At 37.0% G+C, this 19,244-nt stretch overlaps 1 protein-coding gene across 5 annotated transcripts in view; it reads left to right on the top strand.

The window, feature by feature from the left end:
- Positions 1 to 19,244, top strand: part of TRPM6 (transient receptor potential cation channel subfamily M member 6) — a 74,809-nt gene that overhangs the window by 2,841 nt on the left and 52,724 nt on the right. The window contains exons 1-10 of one of the 5 annotated variants that reach the window (XM_063295149.1): positions 456 to 820; positions 7,601 to 7,680; positions 9,402 to 9,449; positions 10,434 to 10,472; positions 13,465 to 13,645; positions 14,820 to 15,033; positions 15,648 to 15,772; positions 17,331 to 17,502; positions 18,096 to 18,270; positions 18,528 to 18,651. In XM_063295149.1, the coding sequence (XP_063151219.1) occupies positions 740 to 820; positions 7,601 to 7,680; positions 9,402 to 9,449; positions 10,434 to 10,472; positions 13,465 to 13,645; positions 14,820 to 15,033; positions 15,648 to 15,772; positions 17,331 to 17,502; positions 18,096 to 18,270; positions 18,528 to 18,651 (1,239 nt within the window). In that variant the 5' untranslated portion in view covers positions 456 to 739. Of the gene's footprint in view, positions 1 to 455; positions 821 to 7,600; positions 7,681 to 9,401; positions 9,450 to 10,433; positions 10,473 to 13,464; positions 13,646 to 14,819; positions 15,034 to 15,647; positions 15,773 to 17,330; positions 17,503 to 18,095; positions 18,271 to 18,527; positions 18,652 to 19,244 lie in introns of those variants that run through there. The other 4 variants (XR_010067321.1, XM_063295148.1, XM_063295146.1 and 1 more) reach the window with 4 other exon arrangements.

Genomic DNA, 19,244 nt, shown 5'->3' with positions numbered 1-19,244 from the left:
TAGGGCCAAAATGTAAAGCATTAGCTATTTTTTTCCTGTGTGGAAACTATGGAGTTCTCCCCAGTGAGGAGAACAGTGCCAAAGTAACTTATTATTTTCAGGTTTCTTTTCCTCTTTCTTTTTTATAAATATTAGGGTTTACCTTGAAAAAAAATATCTACCCTTTGGAAAGTATATGCCCAGCCACTTCATAATTTATGATATCAAACTAAAATATGTTTGGCTTATTTCAGAGAATCTTATCAATGTGACAGCAGTTACTCTATCTTACCCCAGTATTCTTTTGGACTGAAAAATCAAGTTTGGCTAGACTGCTGTGCCTGATCGGTTCCTCCCTAAAGTAGGGAGGCTCCCAAAAGTTTGAAACTCTATTCCTTTGCATATATTATTTTAAGTTATGGGAAGGGAGGAACCATGCAGTGTTTCATTGAGGTGGAAAAGCACCTGCTGGTATTCATAACAGACCAAACTGGATAGTCTGACCATGCCCCTTGGCCTGTCTCTTGTTTATGTATTTTGCAAGAGAGCCTTTGTACGTAACTTAGAGAATCCTCAAAAGAACTCGGGTCATAAAGACAGCTGCCAATCTCTGATAGAAGAAAGTGGAACATTAACCATTGGTGTAGTCCAAGGATCAGGCAAAGTGTTCTTTGAGTTTTGAATGGACTTCCTTTCTGTGTATCTGCGATACTTCAAGCAGCTTTCAGGGACTGGGAAAGAAAGAGAGCAGCACTGATTTATGAGTGCAACTCCAGCTTGCAAAGCTCCAATTTATGAAGTAAGGGAAAAACATCAGGACAGGATGAAAGTTCAAGTGAAGGTAAAAATATATCTACATAGAGTTGGGCATATAGATGAGTTTGGACAGGTTTTTTGCTAGTCATTTTAATACAGTACATCTAGGCAGCTAGTGATCTTTCTAGCTGAAAGTATGTCTCAAACCTGCTTCTTCCACTGCAATTACTTTTTATGTAGCATATGCTTATGAACATGGGTACTAAATTGTTATTTATTTGGCTCTTAAGTTTTCGTAAGTTATTTCCCTATTTGTAACTATAAGTGAGGAGAGACATAGAATGCAGATCATGGCTTAGAAGTATTTTCAGGGGTTGTCAGACTACTTTGTAACTGAGTTGGAAAAACAAGCTACGGGGTGGTAGGAAGGAACAATTCTTGGGGTGGGGGGGACTTGAAAAAAGGGAAAATGTTTCAGATTTGTACTCAGAATCTGGTTTGGGGTATACAGGAGATAAAGTGACAGAACATTATCAAGCCCCTCATACTCTAAACCAGGAGAAGTCTCCTAGCATCCATTACTATTCACCAATCTTCTTAGAAAAGCTGGGAATTGTAGTTCAGTAATACAATGAGTGGCAGTGTTTGAAGGATAGTTATTTACAGGTCACTTTCATATAGGCAAACTACTAATTTAAGACTGCTAATTTCTAGTAAGAAACCACATAACAAAAAATAATTAACTGCAATAAATCCAAATGCCAAGTCTAACCCTATTGAGTTAGGTGATGTAGTTACAATTCTTAATTACATTGGTCAGAACATCAAGGATTCATTCACTTCATTCACTTCTGTGATATAGTACCTGTTACGGTTCTTCATCACACAAAATAATAACACAAATGAAACCTTACAAATTGTACCTCCAAAAAGCACTATGCTGTCATCTAGGACATTTTACTGCTGAGCTGAAATTTTCTATTCTTAGAGGATTCTAGAAAGACACAAATGTTAAATCATTGAATTATAACTTAACAAGCAATTTAACTCTTTTAAGTTTGTTTCTGTAGAATTGTCCAAATTGTATTTGTGTGAATGATCATTTTCTTTATGTTGAGCATTATATATACCTTTTACATGTCAAGGCACTTTCCCTGTCCATAGTGTGTTTGTATGCTCAAATATGCTTGCATACATATATTTGATAAGGTGAACTTGGTCTATAAAAGTACATCCCACACTATGGCACAGTAATACTTTTTATTATAGATGGCAAGAGAACATTTGATTTTTCTCTATGTATGCACTTTTTCTTTTCCCACAGAGAAGAGAAAATGTAAAATAAACTCATCTGGAACCAAGAAATCCAGATATGGCTGGCTTCAAAGCCAGACAGTTAGTGATCCTTCTCTCTCTCTCTCTCTCTCTCTCTCTCTCTCTCTCTCTCTCTCTCTCTCTCTCTCTCTCTCTCTCCTGCCTCCCTCCCTCCCTCCCTCCCTCCCTCCCTCCCTCCCCAAATATATTGGAACTTAGGTTTTTTCCAGTTCACCAATTTATGAATGCTTATGTCTGCTTGTGCAATAACTTGAATTTAGCGATATTAATTCTAGAGGTCCCTAAGAACTCGTTATCCGCATTTAGCACACTTTTCATTAAGAAGCCTTGACCTTCCCATTGAGATCAACTTTGTCTTAATTGCTAAAAGCATAGTTTAAGATAGAAAGTCCAAATGATGAAATCAACTAAGGGGAGAAAAAATACTCATGTCTGGTGCACATGAACTGTTTGTAGCAACTTCTTTTTCTTCTGCCATGGCAGTTCCTGGGAAATAAACATTTACATAATCAGCAGCTGAGGTAATAAACGTGTAGATGTTGGTAGTTTGTAAGACTGAAAATCAAAATGTACAAAGCCTCATAATTAACTATATGATCTTATTACAACTACGATTAAGAAATATTTCAAGGCATATCTGTTTTCCCAGACCTCTCATTTACTAAGATTGTAATGTTATATTTCCTTACCCAGTTGTTTCTTAAGTCAACTGGTAGAGTTTAATAATCCCATGTTTTTTTAGATGTTTACTAATCAAATAAATATTTGAAGCAGAGTCTCAGCCTAATGTGCTGTTAAAGGATACCTGAAGGAATGCCAGTGATTATGGAAAAAGGAACTGCAGAACAAGCTGCTGAAAAATCTTTTTAACAGCAAAAGGAAGAACATGATTAAACGCACAGCACTTGTGAAAAGTCTATGTTCACATTAAGCTAGCTGGTATTGCAGTTGTATTTTAAAACCGGAAACTTGCCACAAAACTTGTCTGAAAAATAATAAAGACCACATGAAAATGCAGTAATGAAATGATATTTAACTTTCCATAAAAACAATTTGAATATTTGCAGAAGACAACTATCATACCTCAGTACAAAGCTTCAATCTACCAGACAAGTGCTCATAAATTACCCTTAGGTAAACATTTGATTAAAATAAGGGACTTGAGATCTCATTAGTTTGGACTGGAGACCTTCTACAATATGCTTCAGTTGTTTACAAACTACACCACTGAAGCTACAAACTACATAGCTGGATGTATGGAATATTTTGTAGGACTCCTATGCTTCAGTGCAACCATTCTAGACTCAGCTACTTTTCATAAATCTAACTGGCTAATTGCACAACGAACTGAGAAAAGATAATTTACTTATTTAGACTATTTCTGCATTCTCTTTCTGTAAATACAATCTATGCAACAATTTTCAAAAGCCATCAAGAGAATCAGAATGTTCTGTAATGCTCTAGTATTACCACAGCTGTTGTAAGATTTTATGGTCTTGGTGAGTGTAATATTTTATTGTGTTGAAATAACACTTTAAAATATAGGATATTTTTTACAAAATACCCTCCCCAAAGTCCAGTCTGAACATTCTTTTTCCTAAAATATAAGATAAACCAGTCATAAAGTGGGGTCTCCTGACAGATGGTGCTGTGGTTTGCCATGTATGTAACAGATTCAATACAACATTGCTTTAAAACACTAAAGTATTTACAGCTTTAAATCCAGGCTACTGTAAATGTGTCTAATATGCAGACCAGGCATATGGGCAAGGTTTCTAATTCTAACAGTTACTTATTAATATTTTATTTGAGTTTTCCCATAAACATATGAGCTTTTATGTAAAATAGCAAGACTTCTGGTAACTACAGGTTTCCTTTCTCAGCCAAGTCTCAATGAATGCTCTGAACCTATCTTTCAGAGTGGTTATGTATAATAATAGCCAGTCAGCCAACCCTAACTGGTTATAGATCAAGACCCAGGTCTGGAAATTCTGAAAGCTGAACTTTAAAAACAAAGGAAGAATAGCTACTCTACTGTATATTTTCTTGAGTCTTTAGACTGTAAGAAGTGCAAATTAAAAACAAAAATAGTGAAAGTTGAGTTATGGGTGTAGCATGTCAGATCCTTACAAAGCAGTTAGACTTTACTGCCTTCTCAGGAACCTAAGTCAGCCCTTTTTCAAAGAAGAGGGACATAAATATCCTTTAATTTCAAGAATTTGTAAGCTCCTATCCTACTAGAAGAAATACAATGAGAGACAGTTTGGCCAGTGAAGTGGGCTGGCTACTAGACTGCAATTGCCATGATGACCCATCAGAACTAGTGGAAAGAGCAGCAAAAGAATCCGTGTATAGAGTGGGGATGGGGAACGTTTTAAAAAATGAAAATTGTAGCAGAGAACATCCTGAAATCAGGAAGGGATGCTTCCTTAATCTTGTAACTTGTTTGATATAAGATACAGTGTGATCATGGCAGCCTTAGGCATGGAGACTCAGATCTGCAGTTAGCTACCAGTCTTATTGAATGAAATTAGTTAGTTGTCATCTCTTACACAATCTATTTCACCAGAAGAAAGAGAAAGAGAATAATTACTTGTGTAATGTACCACTGTAATCAATAACATACTGGTTGTAACTAACATCATAACATACAACAACAAAAACATATAAAGCTCATAATACAATAAAACAATAACTGTAGATGCATCCATTTCTCCAAAAGCTCTTCAGAAAATAGAAGTTTTAACCAAATTCTGGAAAGTGATTGGGGTGGCACCAACCTAGCTTTGTGGGGAGCGGCAGAGGGGGGAGACTATTGATAACATAAGGGCCATTACAAAAGAAGGCACCTTTTCTTGGCCTCAGTGCTACTCATCTGAAAATTGAGAACTACCACCAACTTTATAGAAAGAACATACCTGATGGGTTAATTCCACTTGAAGGCAACAATCCTCAAGATACCTAGGAGCCAAGCCATATTGGGCTTTATAGGTTAAAGCTAGCAGTTTCAACTGTATTCAGAAACCTATTGGGAGCAAGAGCAGGGCCTTTAACATAGGCTCTAGTGGCTTTCACTTGCCAGTAAATGGCTAGCTTCATTTTGCAACAACTGCAATTTCCAAGTGGTCTTCAGATGAGCTCCATATACAATATTATTAGTCTATTTGTGTAGACTAATAACATTAGTCTAGTTGTGTGATAAGAGCATGAGGTACCATCACCAGAGCCTCCTGCTTCAGGCTAGGTTACCAAGGCTGGGCAAATCCCAGCCATGGCTTCCTCTTGCTCATCCAGCATATCTGTGAGTTCAGGACAATCCCTAAGTAACAGAACTATCTTTTGCAGGTACCACACAAACCAGGGTTAGCACAAACTGATGGCCTTTCTGAACAGAGTACTTATATCTTCCTGAGGTTCACATTCAGCCTGTGTGTGCTATTCAGACCCCAATATCTTCCAGATACTGGGTTAAGATTCCAAGCATCTCCAACTTCACCTGGGATGAAGATGTAGAATGGATGTATATCATACTGGTATCTCAATGGATGACCTTCCAGCATTTTCATATAAATGCAAAAAAGCAAGAGAGAGGACCAAACCCTGGATAGCCCACAAAGGAGCACCCTGCTGGCCAACCTCTCCTCCCACACCACAACTGAAACTGCCTGCTGAGAAAGAAGGGAAACACTGTAGAATAGTGCCTCCAACTCCAACCCTCACAGATATTTTGGAGAGTGGTATAGAATGCCATCAAAAGTCTAGCAGCATCAGGAAGAGTTCACTCATTCCTAAATCCTGGCATAGAGTCTTCTCCAGAGTGACTACTGTTGTTTCCATTCAATGCCCAGGCCTTTATCCTGACTAAAAGGTCTCCAAATAATCTTTGTCCTATACAGCATTTTGTAAAGGACACCCCAGCACCTTCTCAATAACCTTCTCAAAAAGGTAGGTGACATTACCCTCTCCCCTAAGGAAATGTTGTCATCTCCCAGACCTCAGTCAGTCATAGGACCCAGCCCTCTGAAAGAGTCAGGAGCAAAGGATCTAAGCCATAGGTGGCAGAGTTTGTATCAGAGTGTACTGTATCCATTTCACTGGAGTCTACAGACCAAAAGGAATCCCACGTAATATTACAACATGTTGACCCAATCAACGTTTCAGACCCTGCCCATGAAGAGACAGGACTTGGTGAATGTGAGTTTATCTGCAAAATATTGTGCAAAAATGTCATAGCACCCTGATGGAAGATCTCCCTCCCCTTTTCTAAGAGAGATGACCATTCTAAACAATGCTGTTCAACAACAACTCACTGACCATTTTAACTGGTTTCTTGGAGATTGAAGGCTGTGTTGAATTTCATTTCACCTAGGAAATGATACGACCAGTAAACTAATGGCTATATCAACATCATATGCCAACTGTTCTGAGGCAAGCACAAAGTCAACATGTACCCACCTTTGTGTGTTGGGCCCAACATTACCCAGCACAAGCCTGTCTTCACCATGGAGGCCATGAACTCCCGAGTCTACCCTGACTCCACAGCCATATTGAACTTCTCCAACACCAGCCTAGCAATGAGGTCCAGGAGCTCAAGAAAGGCTCCTGCTTGGCAGCAACAAGGTTGGTACATAATCAAGATACCCATAACCTAATTTCATGCATACTCTGCCACCTTAAGAACAGGACTCTTGGTCACAGGCAAATCTCTTAATCTCATTGCCACTATCCCTCTCCAGCCATGGAGTTACAGCTGCTGAAGGATTCAAAACCTTTGGTGTAACAGGGGTAAGGAAGTTTGTGATCTTTTAGATGGTTTTGTATACAGCTCCCAGCAGCTCCAACAGGAGCGGAGCTGCAGTTTAGCAACATCTACAGAATTACAGGTTCCCCAACTGTATTCTAGAGCAATTTTGGATGGATAAACCAATTGCAGAGAAAAAATCATTGGGCATTCAGCTCGTTTTCCTGCTTTAGCTCAGTTCAGTAGCTTGATTAAAAGAATGGTTTCTTAGAGGATTCTTGCATAATGTACAGTATGCTTTCAGTAAATAGGCACTGATTCTAGCAGACAGCAACACTACAGTAGATGATCTGGCCTTCTGGTAAATGGCGAATAGTCATTTATTAAGAATTTGAGGAGGTTAATTAGGTTACCTATGGGTTAAAAAAAAGTTTCAACTATAGAACACAAATTTCAGTTTAAACAAATGTCTACACTAAGCATCTCAAAATTTTTTGAACCAGTAGATACATTTGGAATTTTATTAACATGTCACAAATGCTTTCACAAACTGGCTACCATGGAGTTCAGTTGGGTGAGTAAAAAAGGATCAACAGTTTTCTCACATGGTAAAGGCAAGAATTGTGTAAACTAATGGTCTAATGTACAACTTCTACATTTTTTTTCAGTTCTGTATTGATATTTGCAGTATAATATCAATTTATTCATGATACTATAGAATTGTTGATTTTTTTTGTGTGTATCAAAGATTTCTAGAAAATCTCTTTGAGATGTAATATTTCTGTTCAGTCCCAGAAATCTTGGATTGAAGGTGCCTTCAGTAAAAGAGAATGTGCAAAAATTGTACCAAGTTCAAAAGATTCTCACAGGTACTTTGCTTTTTGTCTTTTGTTTGACTAGTACAAGGAGTATGATGTATTTTGTATAAATGTATACTTAACAATGTCAGTGTTCAATAAATAATGAGCAAAGTTAATCATGTTGACATAAAAACAATCCCAAATCTTATTGGCACCATTGTAAACAAAACAGTGGACAGTGTGGGGGAGAAGCTGATATTTGAACCACAAGGTCAAATATTGTCATTTTAGTTTCTGTAAATAATTTTAGTCAAAAAATTGCAGCCATGTTTTAATTCTGCACTCACTGCTTTTGTTCTTAAAAGTGACACATCCACAAACTAGATAGCATTTGAGGAAATATAATTATCATGGATTAAATGCCGATCACATACAGTAGTTGTTCAGTGTTCTGTACATCTAGATCTGTCTATATTAATACAAAGGAATTAATACAAAGGAATAAAAGTAAAATGCATTCCAAGTGGCGTGGGAGATGATGGAATGTCCAACAAGTTAATGTGTTTATTATAATGAATGACAGCTATAAGCTAGAAAGATTAATTGGGCTGAGTTGGAATAAGGTCAGCATAATGAGCATAGAATCATTAGATACAGTAGTCCTTCTTTAGTGACCACAATTGGTTCTGTCAACTCAGTAGTTAAGCAAAGTGGTCACTAGTGAAAATCACGTGACCACGACTGTGCTTATGACTTTACTTCAGCTTTCCTTTGCTTTTTGGAAAATTGCTGGACATGTATAAAGAACTAATAGCTGTGGGGGGAGGAGGTTAGCTGTACCCTGTGGTAAAGCTCATCTTCCATGGGAAGAAGGAGTTGGTTTTGGTTCTGGGAAGGGTGGGGGTGGGGACAGAAACAGGGAAAAATGTGATATGGAACCTAATCAGGGTAGGTTGTATCTCAGCCATTGCTCTTGACTGTTCAAGTAGTAATTTTGTCAAAGAAAGAAATGAGATTTGTCTCATATGACCTGTTTGAACAAACTTATGCATACACGACATCGTCTTCAAGAGGATTATAAATGGCCTGCTTCATTATATGCTCTAACATACTTTTAGGTATTGTTAGGCTTAGTGGTTGATAATTCCTGGCATCTCTTTTTTCCCTTTCTTGAATAATAGACCACATTTGTTCTTCAGGTAATTGGCAGAGGTCCAACAACTCTTCAGTCAGTTTCTTCAGTAATGTAGGGTGTATTTCACTGGGACATGGGGCTTGAAAACATTCATATTAGCTAGGAGATCCTTTACTACATCCTTATTGGCTTGCACCCTCCCCTGTTACATTTTTTCTCAGTCTACACTAGTAAACTCACTTTGTAAAGACAGAGGCAACACTGGAATTGAGCTTCTCTGCTTTCTTGGTCATCTGTTAAGATTGCCCAGTTTGGAATTAGCAGTGAGCCCAAGACCTCCTTTCCTCTTGCTGTTGACATATCTGAAGAAACACTTTTTGTTGCTTTTTGTCTCTCTTGCTAGTCCTAGCTCATTTTCTACCTTTGCCTTTTTGACCTCATTGTTGTACTTTTGAGCTTTATAAACTTCCTTGGCTGTTAACCCCCCCTTATATTCCTAATACGCATCCTTATTTAGAGACACAGTGACTTTTTTTTAGGCTTAAGTGAACTGCTTTAAAAAATCTCCATCTACCCCCTTTGGCTGGTTTGGTGAGCTGTAGCAGACTCCTAGTAAGATATCCTTTCTGTTAACGTGTTCTTTTATTTAACCCAGATGTTTTCAACATTCACGTTACTATCAGTCCAGTGGATCACTGTACAGGTAAGTTTATTCCTGATATACAATGCTACACTTCTTTTTTATTCTCTTGTGTTGCCCATTTCACTGAAACGAGATGTACCAATCAAGCCCAAAGTTTCACTGGTGTGGTTCATTCCATCATGTTTCTATAATCCTTATAGAGCCAGTTTGGTGTAGTGGTTCAGGTGCTGGCCTAGAAGCTAGGAGACTGAGTTCTGGGCCTCCATTAAGCATGTAATCTGGCTGGGTGACCTTGGGCTGGTCACTCTCTCTCAGCCCAGCCCACCTCACGGGGTTGTTGTTGTGGGGAAAAACAGGAGGAAGGAGTATTAAGTATGTTTGCCACCTTGAGTTCCATATATATAAAAAAGATGGGATAATAATAATAATAATAATAATAATCCCTCTTATATCATACTTGCCTTTGTGCCCAATAACATGTAGCTCATCTTGCTTGTTATCCAAGTGTAATATTGGATACAATGCCATTCATAAAGAAATATTTAAGTTAATGTTAGACTCCTTCTGTTCAGTCTTCATTTTTTCCTTTATGCCTGTATTTCATGTGGTTTGTTCATTTGTTAAACTACACATCACTTTGCTGCTGTTTTCAGTCCATTACTTACCAGTTTGTTACCAATGGTCTTATGCTGCCCATCCCTTTATAGTCTAATATTTGAAGAATGGGATCTAAATTCTAAGGAATGCCACACACACACACACAAGAATTCCACACTGTTTCTGGTATCTTTATTAAACAGCATGTAATGTATTTTATAACTGACATTATTATGCATGATTCCAACAGGTTAGTTGTGTTAATCTCTTAATGCAATAACAGGACTGTTGCAACAAAAAAACCCCTTATGGCACGTAAGTCCATGGAACCATATGCCATAATCAGTGTCTTAAGTCTTTAATGAACTATAGAACTGTTTGTTTTAACTGTTTAAAATATTTCATGCATTTTTTTAACGCAGTATTTTTAATGGATTTTTTTTTCAGAGGTTCTGCAGGATGTCAAGTATGCCAGAATCTAATTCGGTAAGACCACCTAAAATCTGAACATCTGTAAAAACAAAGAACGGAGTATTCTTAAGGGATGATGCAGTTATTATTTAACCATTCTTCAATAATAATGAAGAAATGAAGAATTGTACCAATAACCGATTTTCCAGTGATCATGTTATAGTGATGACCTACAAATTATATTCCAAAGACCATCATAACTTTTGTCTTAAACATGGAACACAACAACAAAAATACTTCAAGAAATGATGTAGCTCCCCTCAACTTACTTGAAAAAGAAAAAAAAAAAACAATCCCTTGGGAAAAACTAGATAGTGCAGGAAAAGAAAAATAGTAATTAAAAAAAAGTCTGACAAGTTTCCAGTTGGCAACCTTCTTTATGCTAGGCAGAGGTCATGACCTCTGTGCAATTTCAGATTGCTGTTAAAGGGAAACTCTAGAAGACATTAAAGATCTGGGCAACAATTGACTTATCTGAAAGGGCATTCCTTCCTCTGTGAAGCAAGCAGTGAGCTGCTGGAATTAGCCTGCAAGGAAGTAAAACACTGCAGTCTTAATGGGCAAGATCTCTTGAATAGACATAAGGAGAAAACAATGCTTTAAAAGTACATCAGGAAAAGACTCCTAGAGGTTGCTTTCATGGTGAGTAGAGAGTGAGTAGAGAGTGAAATTGTCTACCACTGCCGTAAAAAAAAGTTACTTGCAAATATCACAATTTACTAAGATGCATGTTTGCAGAGGCAAGGATTAATTTAACACAACATTGGAAAAGAGAGACATTATTGAAGATATCAGACTGGGAACTTAACCTTGGAGAATATGCAGTAGTGTCAAAACTAACAGCATATAGTCATAACAGAAGTTTAACCAAATTGGAGCAAGAATAGGTCCAATACATACTATATATTGTATGTATATATATTACTATATATTTTATTGTAAACCGCCCAGAGTCCCTCTTTTGGGGGAGATGGGCAGTGGCTAAATTTGATTAATAAGTAAATAAAATAAATATATTATGCAGCAAGCCAAATATAAGTATGTAGAGTATGATTTTGATTATCTCTGATATTTCAATTCTTGAGTAAGAACTGAAATCAGAGACACACAGAAAAAATTAAACGTCTAAATGAATATTGTACATTAGTTGAGTACAACAAAGGAGAAGTTAGAAACTTAGATTTATGGAGTCCTTGGTGCTCTCTGAGTTTAGTTGTTTGCTTGCAGATGTTTCATTACCAAACTAGGTAACATTATCAGTGCAAGTGAGTGTGGGGCTTGCTCCCTGTTTATATACAATAGCTTGTCCTGCCAGTGTTGGTGACGGTGGCTTTCTCCTTGGTCGTTCCTTGAGTAGGGTGTTGTTTTCTGCTTGATTGTTTGCCTGGTGTCAATCCCTGCTTATCTGGGTGTTGGCTGCAGGAGGGGATGTGTTCTGGTCATTTTGTTTCCTTCTTAGCTTTTTACTGTCTCCTTGGAATGGTGTGTAAATGTGGTTTATCGCTATGAATCTATTGTTGTCTGATTTGTCTGAGTGCCAAGCTTCCAGGAATACCCTAGTGTTTTTGGATTTAGCTTGGTCTAGGATGCTCACAGTTTCCCGGTTGAAACTATGGTTGAGTCTGTCCATGTGTTGTGAGATTAAGGAGTTCTCATCATGTCTTCCGACTGCTAGTTGGTGTCATGGTTGCACTCTGCTAATCTTCTGTCTATCTGTCCTACATAGTGGCTGTTACTGTCCTTACACTGTTTGTTGTAGATAACTCCTGCTGTACTGTAGCTACTGTACTGTATTGCACTGTACTGTAGCTACTGTATATAAACAGGGAGCAAACCCCACACTCACCAGTTCCAGGTGCTGTGGTTAGGCCAATCCTGCACAGTCATTAGGCACAATGGCATGTGATCACCATTTGCAACCTACTGCCAGCTTCCCCATTGACTTTGCTTATCGGAAGCTGGCAGTGAAGGTCACAAATGGTGATCATGTGACTGCAGGATACTGCGATGTCATAATTGCCAGCTGGTTGCCAAGCTCCCAAATCACAATCATGTGACTGTGGGGATGCTGCAACAGCCGCAACTACGAGGACCTGTCATAAGTCTTGTTCAGCGCCATCGTAACTTTGAACGGGCCAAACAAGTGGTTGCTGAACGAGGATTACCTGTAAAAGATAGACAGCCCTGATGAGAAGAAGCAAGAGGAAAGGAGGCAGCAACTGAGAGAACTGGGGAGAGAGAGGGGTTTATTTCTTTCCCTCAGATTTGCATGAGGGAAATGTTCCTTGAGCCATTTCCCTCAGAGGGCCAAGAAGGGAGGAACAGGAAGGAGCCCAGGTGCTTTTAATCTGTTCAGGCAATCTGTCCTTCCAGACAGGGCCACATGGATAATCAATGATGTATTAATGGATAATAATAATTAAATGCCCTGGGGAAGATTGTTTTCTTACAGTAAAACTAAACAAGAGATAGAAAGTGAGCAGCATGTCCAATTTCCCTTCCCTTCCTCTTCCCCTTCCCTTCCCTTCCCTTCCCTTCTCTTCTGGAGGAGTTCAGATCAAGGTCACAATACTGGGGAAGGGGTATTTAAGGACTTTCCTATTCTGATTTTCCTTGTCATGAGACAAGTAGGAGTTTTGAGGGAACATTTCAATCAGGAAACTAATAAGTGATAGCCCATTCCTCCTGTGATTCTCCATCAAATCAAGCAGTCCCTTTTCTCCATCTTTGCCTTTAATTCAGTCTAAACTTTTCTCTGCATTGGGCATTTAAAATGGTTCTTAACAGAGGCCATTTCATGCACTTCATTTATAATTTTAACATATTTTTTTCATATATCAGAAGACGTGGTTATGTTTTAAGCCCTAGAAAACATGAAAATTATGTAACAGATTTCTAATAATAAACTTTGAGGTGAAGTTGCTATTATGGTGATTCAATGTTAGAAGAAAAGTAGCAACGTTAATTGAACTAGTGTTGTTATAGTGTTTTTATCTTTCTATTTGAGATGTTGCTGTGGTCGGCTAATTGGTGATCATCATGGGATAGATTATGGTTGCCCTGTATTTCAGTCTGCAAAAGAGAAAGATAATGTGGAATGGTCTGTTGAGAAAGACACAAATATTAGTCCAACTGATGCATTTGGTACAATCAATTTCCAAGACAGTGATCATACATACCATGCCAAGGTTTGTACAATTTTAAAACTGGATTTGTAACCACTATTGGGTTTCTTTCAGAATCCTGTAGAAGTACAGCTGTGAAACTTCAGAAAACAAATATTAGCGCTAAACATAAAACTGCTGCAATTTCATAAATAGAACCAGTAGTTATGTGATTTTGTTTAAATGCTTTCTCATAATTTGTTGAGCTGAATATCAGGAGAGAACATACATATAAAACTCTATAGAAACAGTAGTCTTAACATCTCAAGCACAATAATTGTAGAGAAGAAAGAAGATGACCTTGATGGAGACATTCAGGAGCTGTTGCCTAGGCAAAAGGGGCTGAAGCATTTTTAAAGTTTAGAACCGCCAGATGACATTCAGAAGTGACTCAGACAGACACCTCCCTAATTCACTGAACTATAAGAAGAGGGAGGAGGTACAGCACAATCAGAGGTGCAGGATTCTGTTATAATAGTCAGTCTTCATAAAAGTAGCTTCCGGTTGAGTTGATTTCCTGGTCTGGTCCATCTAGTGGGCTTGACAATAATTTAATTAAAGCGGTGAAGACATTCACTCCTTTGTGATAAACATGCATGTTCCAACCAGGAATTTGGAAAACATTAAAACATTGTTGAAATCATATTAATCAGTGGATTTCTGTTCCTGCTGATGTTGTGATACTGGGAAAGGAAAAGAGGCACTTTATATCAATTACAGATTTAAGGTTGTAAATGTTGTTAGAAGCATGACATTGAAAACTGCAGGCAATGTTACAGAGTTGAAAATGTTTGAAGATATGGAGAGCCACAGAGATGACCTTGGAGCAAATGTGCAGAAATGGTTATGAAAACAAAAGCATTTGTTAAGCCTGGGAAACAGAAAAAAACATAAGAAGCTAAGGGTGGCTCCATTCTAATTCACTGAGGTATAAAAAGGAGAGAAGGGAAAACACAGGCTTTCAAGATTCTGTTATTATAAGTTACAGTAAATCAATAAAGTATAGTTCCAGTCAAACTTGTAGAGTCTTTTTCTTGGCCTGGTCTACCTTGAAGGGCTGACAGAAAGCAAGACAATGATTAGAACTCACATGAACCTGAGGAAGCTAGAATTAAAATTCTATATTATTCCTGTAAATGTATACTTATCCCTGTTGTTTTTTGGGCAAACACAGCTGTATATTTTTTTTGTCCCATAGTATATCAGAACTTCTTATGACACAAAGCTAGACCAACTGTTGCAGCTCATGGTTAAAGAATGGCAAATGGAATTTCCCAGACTGGTTATTTCTGTTCATGGTGGCATCCAAAACTTCAAACTTCCATCTAAACTAGTACAGCTTTTCAGCAAAGGCTTGGTCAAAGCTGCTGAAACTACAGGAGCTTGGATATTAACAGAAGGCATTAACACCGGTAAATTTATCTCTCTTTAATATTTCGTGGGCAAATGTATCTTGTATCTGTGAACACTGGAATAGTCTTGCTAGAGGTCAAGGTGCCATGCTTTCTTTGCTACAGGATCCATCTTAGGCATATCACTTTTCATAGGGAGAGGCAAATTCAAAGACTAAACACTAAGCACTTTTGGAGGATAATATTAACTTACAGAAATACAGATTTACTAAATGTAATTCTGGAAACTCAGCCAATAATCTGGCAACTGGTTCCTCCCCCACCCCCGCCCCCACAAATATATCACTACTGTATACAGCTGGTGCATCTATATTCCACAGAGCATTATTTGTCACATTTAACATGTGGGAAAATATTGTATCATCCCATTCTTCTGAAAACACATTCAGATCATGTACCGTAACTGAGGAACCAATGCACAGTATTGTGTAGACATTTCACAGATGTAACATAATTAAGCTGTAGTAACTCCATCAGATTCATTGTTGCTCTGATTCTTGTTTATATTTGGAAGGCTTACAAGACATTTCATTTCTGTAATCTGATCATATTACAAATGGATAATGATGACAATATGCCAACTATTTCAGTGTAATTATTATTTATTTGTCTAGGAGTATCTAAGCATGTGGGAGATGCACTGAAATTCCATGCCTCTCAATATTTAAGGAAGATCTGTGCTATTGGAATTCCCCCTTGGGGCATCATTGAGAATCAGAGAGAACTTATTGGGAAAGATGTGAGTTTCCAAATATTTTTTATTTTTCTTAATGCACTATTTGCACTGTTCTGCACTATACTATCACATGCACATACTTGCATAAATAAATAAACAGGGCTTTCTTTAAGATCCATTTAGCATCAGATGTCTGTCTGTCTGTCTGTCTCTATCATCTATCTAGTAATAGGTGCATAATGTTTTAATTGCGTAATATTAGGGACATGATACAGATTGTAGAATATTACTAATTCCCCATATATAATATATGTGAGGATGAACATTTCTATTTACCTATTAAAACAGCTGCAAAATTTACTTTTTAGAAATTTAGCCTGTGTACTACTGGTCATTTACAATATCTTGTTATTTATTGATCATAAGTATCTTCATCTTCTAAAACTGTATCTCTATTTTAATCTAACATTGTCAAATAGTGGGCAGAGAAATATAAGTCTGGGAGGCCTCCAGTCTTTTGATCCAAGTTCACTCCATGCCCTACACCACACAGATTCTCAGCTAAGCAGAGTCCCAGTCCCTTACAATCTGGAAAGTAACAGTTACACCTGCTACACTTTTTTGCAGTTATAAACATCCTTCTTTTAGAAATGAATCTTAGGTTTTGAAAGTCTTTATAACACAGATTTTAATGTTTATAGGATGGAGAGTACTTTCTTCATTACCACTGACCAATTTTCAAAATGAAAGCTCTTAATTTTAATTTTGTTCTTTAAATAGAATTGATATATTTTAAAGCTAGGTGAATGTCACTTGAGATTTGTCTTTTTATTTGTATACTCAGCTGAGAGTTTTACCTTTCACTTTAGCAGGCAAATACATTTCCATACAGAAATACATACTGTTTTTATTTTTGTATGATTTACTATGGAATTTATAATTATTAAGGTGTTTAGCAGAATCTCAAAACATAGGAAAAATATTTGGAACTATTTGTGAATGATTCATTCCAGGTTTTATGTAAGTAAATCATATTATTTTTCATTATACAACATAAAATACCATTTGAATTTTTAAATTTATGTATTGAAAATTAATCAATCATGATAAACCCCACAAATTAAGTAGCTTCTTATGAGCTAGAATCTTGCCATAGGCTATCCTGTTGGCAAGATCATTGTTACTTCATTAAAATTTTTTAATGAGGAATGATGAGAAATAAAATGCTCTTTCCCTTCTCTACCAATTCTGTAAAAAAAACATTATTCTACAAAAAAATATTGAAACAGAACAGGATAGTGGAAGAGGAGCAGATTTCCATATTTCCTCCACAAAATCAATCAATCAATCAATCTCTGTCTGTGTGTGTGTGTGTAATTTCTCATTACTTAAGGCTGCTAGTTTGCTAGGTATAAAATACGAAGAGTTGTATCAAGGATCATAATTCAAGGATCATAATTCTTTGTTCCTCTGCTGGGTATTGGAGAGTTGATATCAAGCATGGTCAATATTCCATGGTCTTCCTGAACCTTCTCAAATGTTTGTAGTCCATCTTAATGGCACTGCAATAGTGCTTTGGAGGGGCTGTTTTGTTTTTGTTTTAATTGTTTTTTGTCCTCAGGTAGTCTGCCTGTACCAGACACTGGGCAACCCCCTCAGCAAGCTGAGCGCCCTCAACAGCATGCATTCCCATTTCATACTGGTAGACGATGGCACAGTGGGCAAGTATGGCAGTGAGATGAAACTCAGGAGGAAACTGGAAAAGTATCTATCACTTCAAAAAATACATACCAGTAAGAAATCCTTATTCTGTGATATTTCTGTAAGAAGCTATTTCAGTGATGCACTTTTCTAATGAATTACATTGATCTTGTAGGGTAGAGGGAATATGTCTTTTAGCAACGGGGTAGCATATTTTCCATTAAGTGGCTTGTTTCATTGGTCTTACGATATTCTTTAATAGTAATGTCTTCATATTTCTGTTCTTTTTTAATTAACAGGCCATTACTGTGTATATAATTGTCAAAGTAGTCATTAAAAACTATACATTTAAAGGTTTTCTTCCTTTTCTTTCACCCTGGAAGGAAAAGCTTCTTCTGATAAGAAGCTCATCATAGTGCACATACTCATTATATAAAAACAAGGAAAATATATGATTCTTGATTCTGAAAGTTGCTGTCATTCATACATTAATCCAACATAACAAATGAAATCAACCTCTTACTAAAATATTTTTATTGAGTAAGAAGTCTTCAGTTTAGAGCTCTTCCAACATTTCACATCATGAAAAATAGTAAGATTTTTCTCCCATAATGGCAACAGTGGATTTCAGTAAGTACTGAATGCCCTGCATTATTGGTTACAATTTCTGTGTGATTTGAACTAGGAATGGGACAAGGAGTGCCCTTAGTTGGGCTGGTGGTAGAAGGTGGTCCAAATGAAATCCTGACAGTACGGGAATACGTTAGGGACAAACCTGCTGTTCCTGTAGTAATATGTGAAGGAACCGGAAGAGCTGCCGACCTCCTTGCTTTTACCCATAAGCACACCGCAGATGACACGTGAGTACTTCCATAAGATTCCTTCAGATACTGAATGAAAAAGTAGTGCACCAAAGTAAACAGTTCAAATCTAGTGTTTCTTTAAATGGGGTGTCATAAGACTACCTCTGTATCTAAAACCTTGTATTTGGCTATTCAGGAGAGGTACAGTATAATAAGCATTGCTGGGGTTGTTGGAAAACATTTACACTGGTAGGGAACATGACAAGACGTGTGTAGTGAAATAATATCTTTTTGAACATACTTTTCCCTATCAGAAATTGGAACTCTCAGCTTAAAGAAGAGATATTATTAATGATTCAGAACAGCTTCAGTTTTGGGCAGAAGCAGTCCCATCACTTGTTTAAAATTTTAATGGAATGTATGGAACATAGGGATTCTGTAAGTATAATGATTTCATGGAATCTTTTTTATTAATCTCATCCTCTTCTCTGCCACTGAATTGTTACTAATATACAGATACTGTTTCCTTAACATTATCAGTAGGAAAATAATAATTAAGAACAATGTTTATTTGTACAGGGCTTTTTTAATAAGGTGAGAATTGTATGCTTCAAGATAATTTGTGGACATTTTTGCACCAGTAATGTGAACCGGTAATTAGTATTGCAAATACATAAAATGCTTATAATTTGTTATATATTGCAATGTGCAGTTGAAGTATGATAGCCTTTCACTTTCTCAATTCTGTAAAACCATGATAAAATCTATTGCTATGTGAGTTATCAACAGGTTGCCTGTAAATTATTGATGTTAAATTCTGAAAATTATCCATCTAAAAAACCCCAGTTTGATGAAGGAATAAAATTGGCATTAGAGCTTATAGCTTATTCAACGTTTTTAAGTTTGACTACTTTGGAGAGGATTAGACGTTAATATGTTCAAATTGTTTTTAAAGGACTTTTCTTAAATTTTGCTTAGGAGTTTATCTTCCTGTTGGCCTGATGGAGATAATTTCAATTACTAGAGCTCTT

Source organism: Candoia aspera, chromosome 2 (genome assembly GCF_035149785.1).
Source record: "Candoia aspera isolate rCanAsp1 chromosome 2, rCanAsp1.hap2, whole genome shotgun sequence".
NCBI lineage: Eukaryota > Metazoa > Chordata > Lepidosauria > Squamata > Boidae > Candoia > Candoia aspera.
The sequence above is the reverse complement of the archived record's forward strand: the minus strand, read 5'-3'. Positions and strand labels throughout refer to the sequence as shown.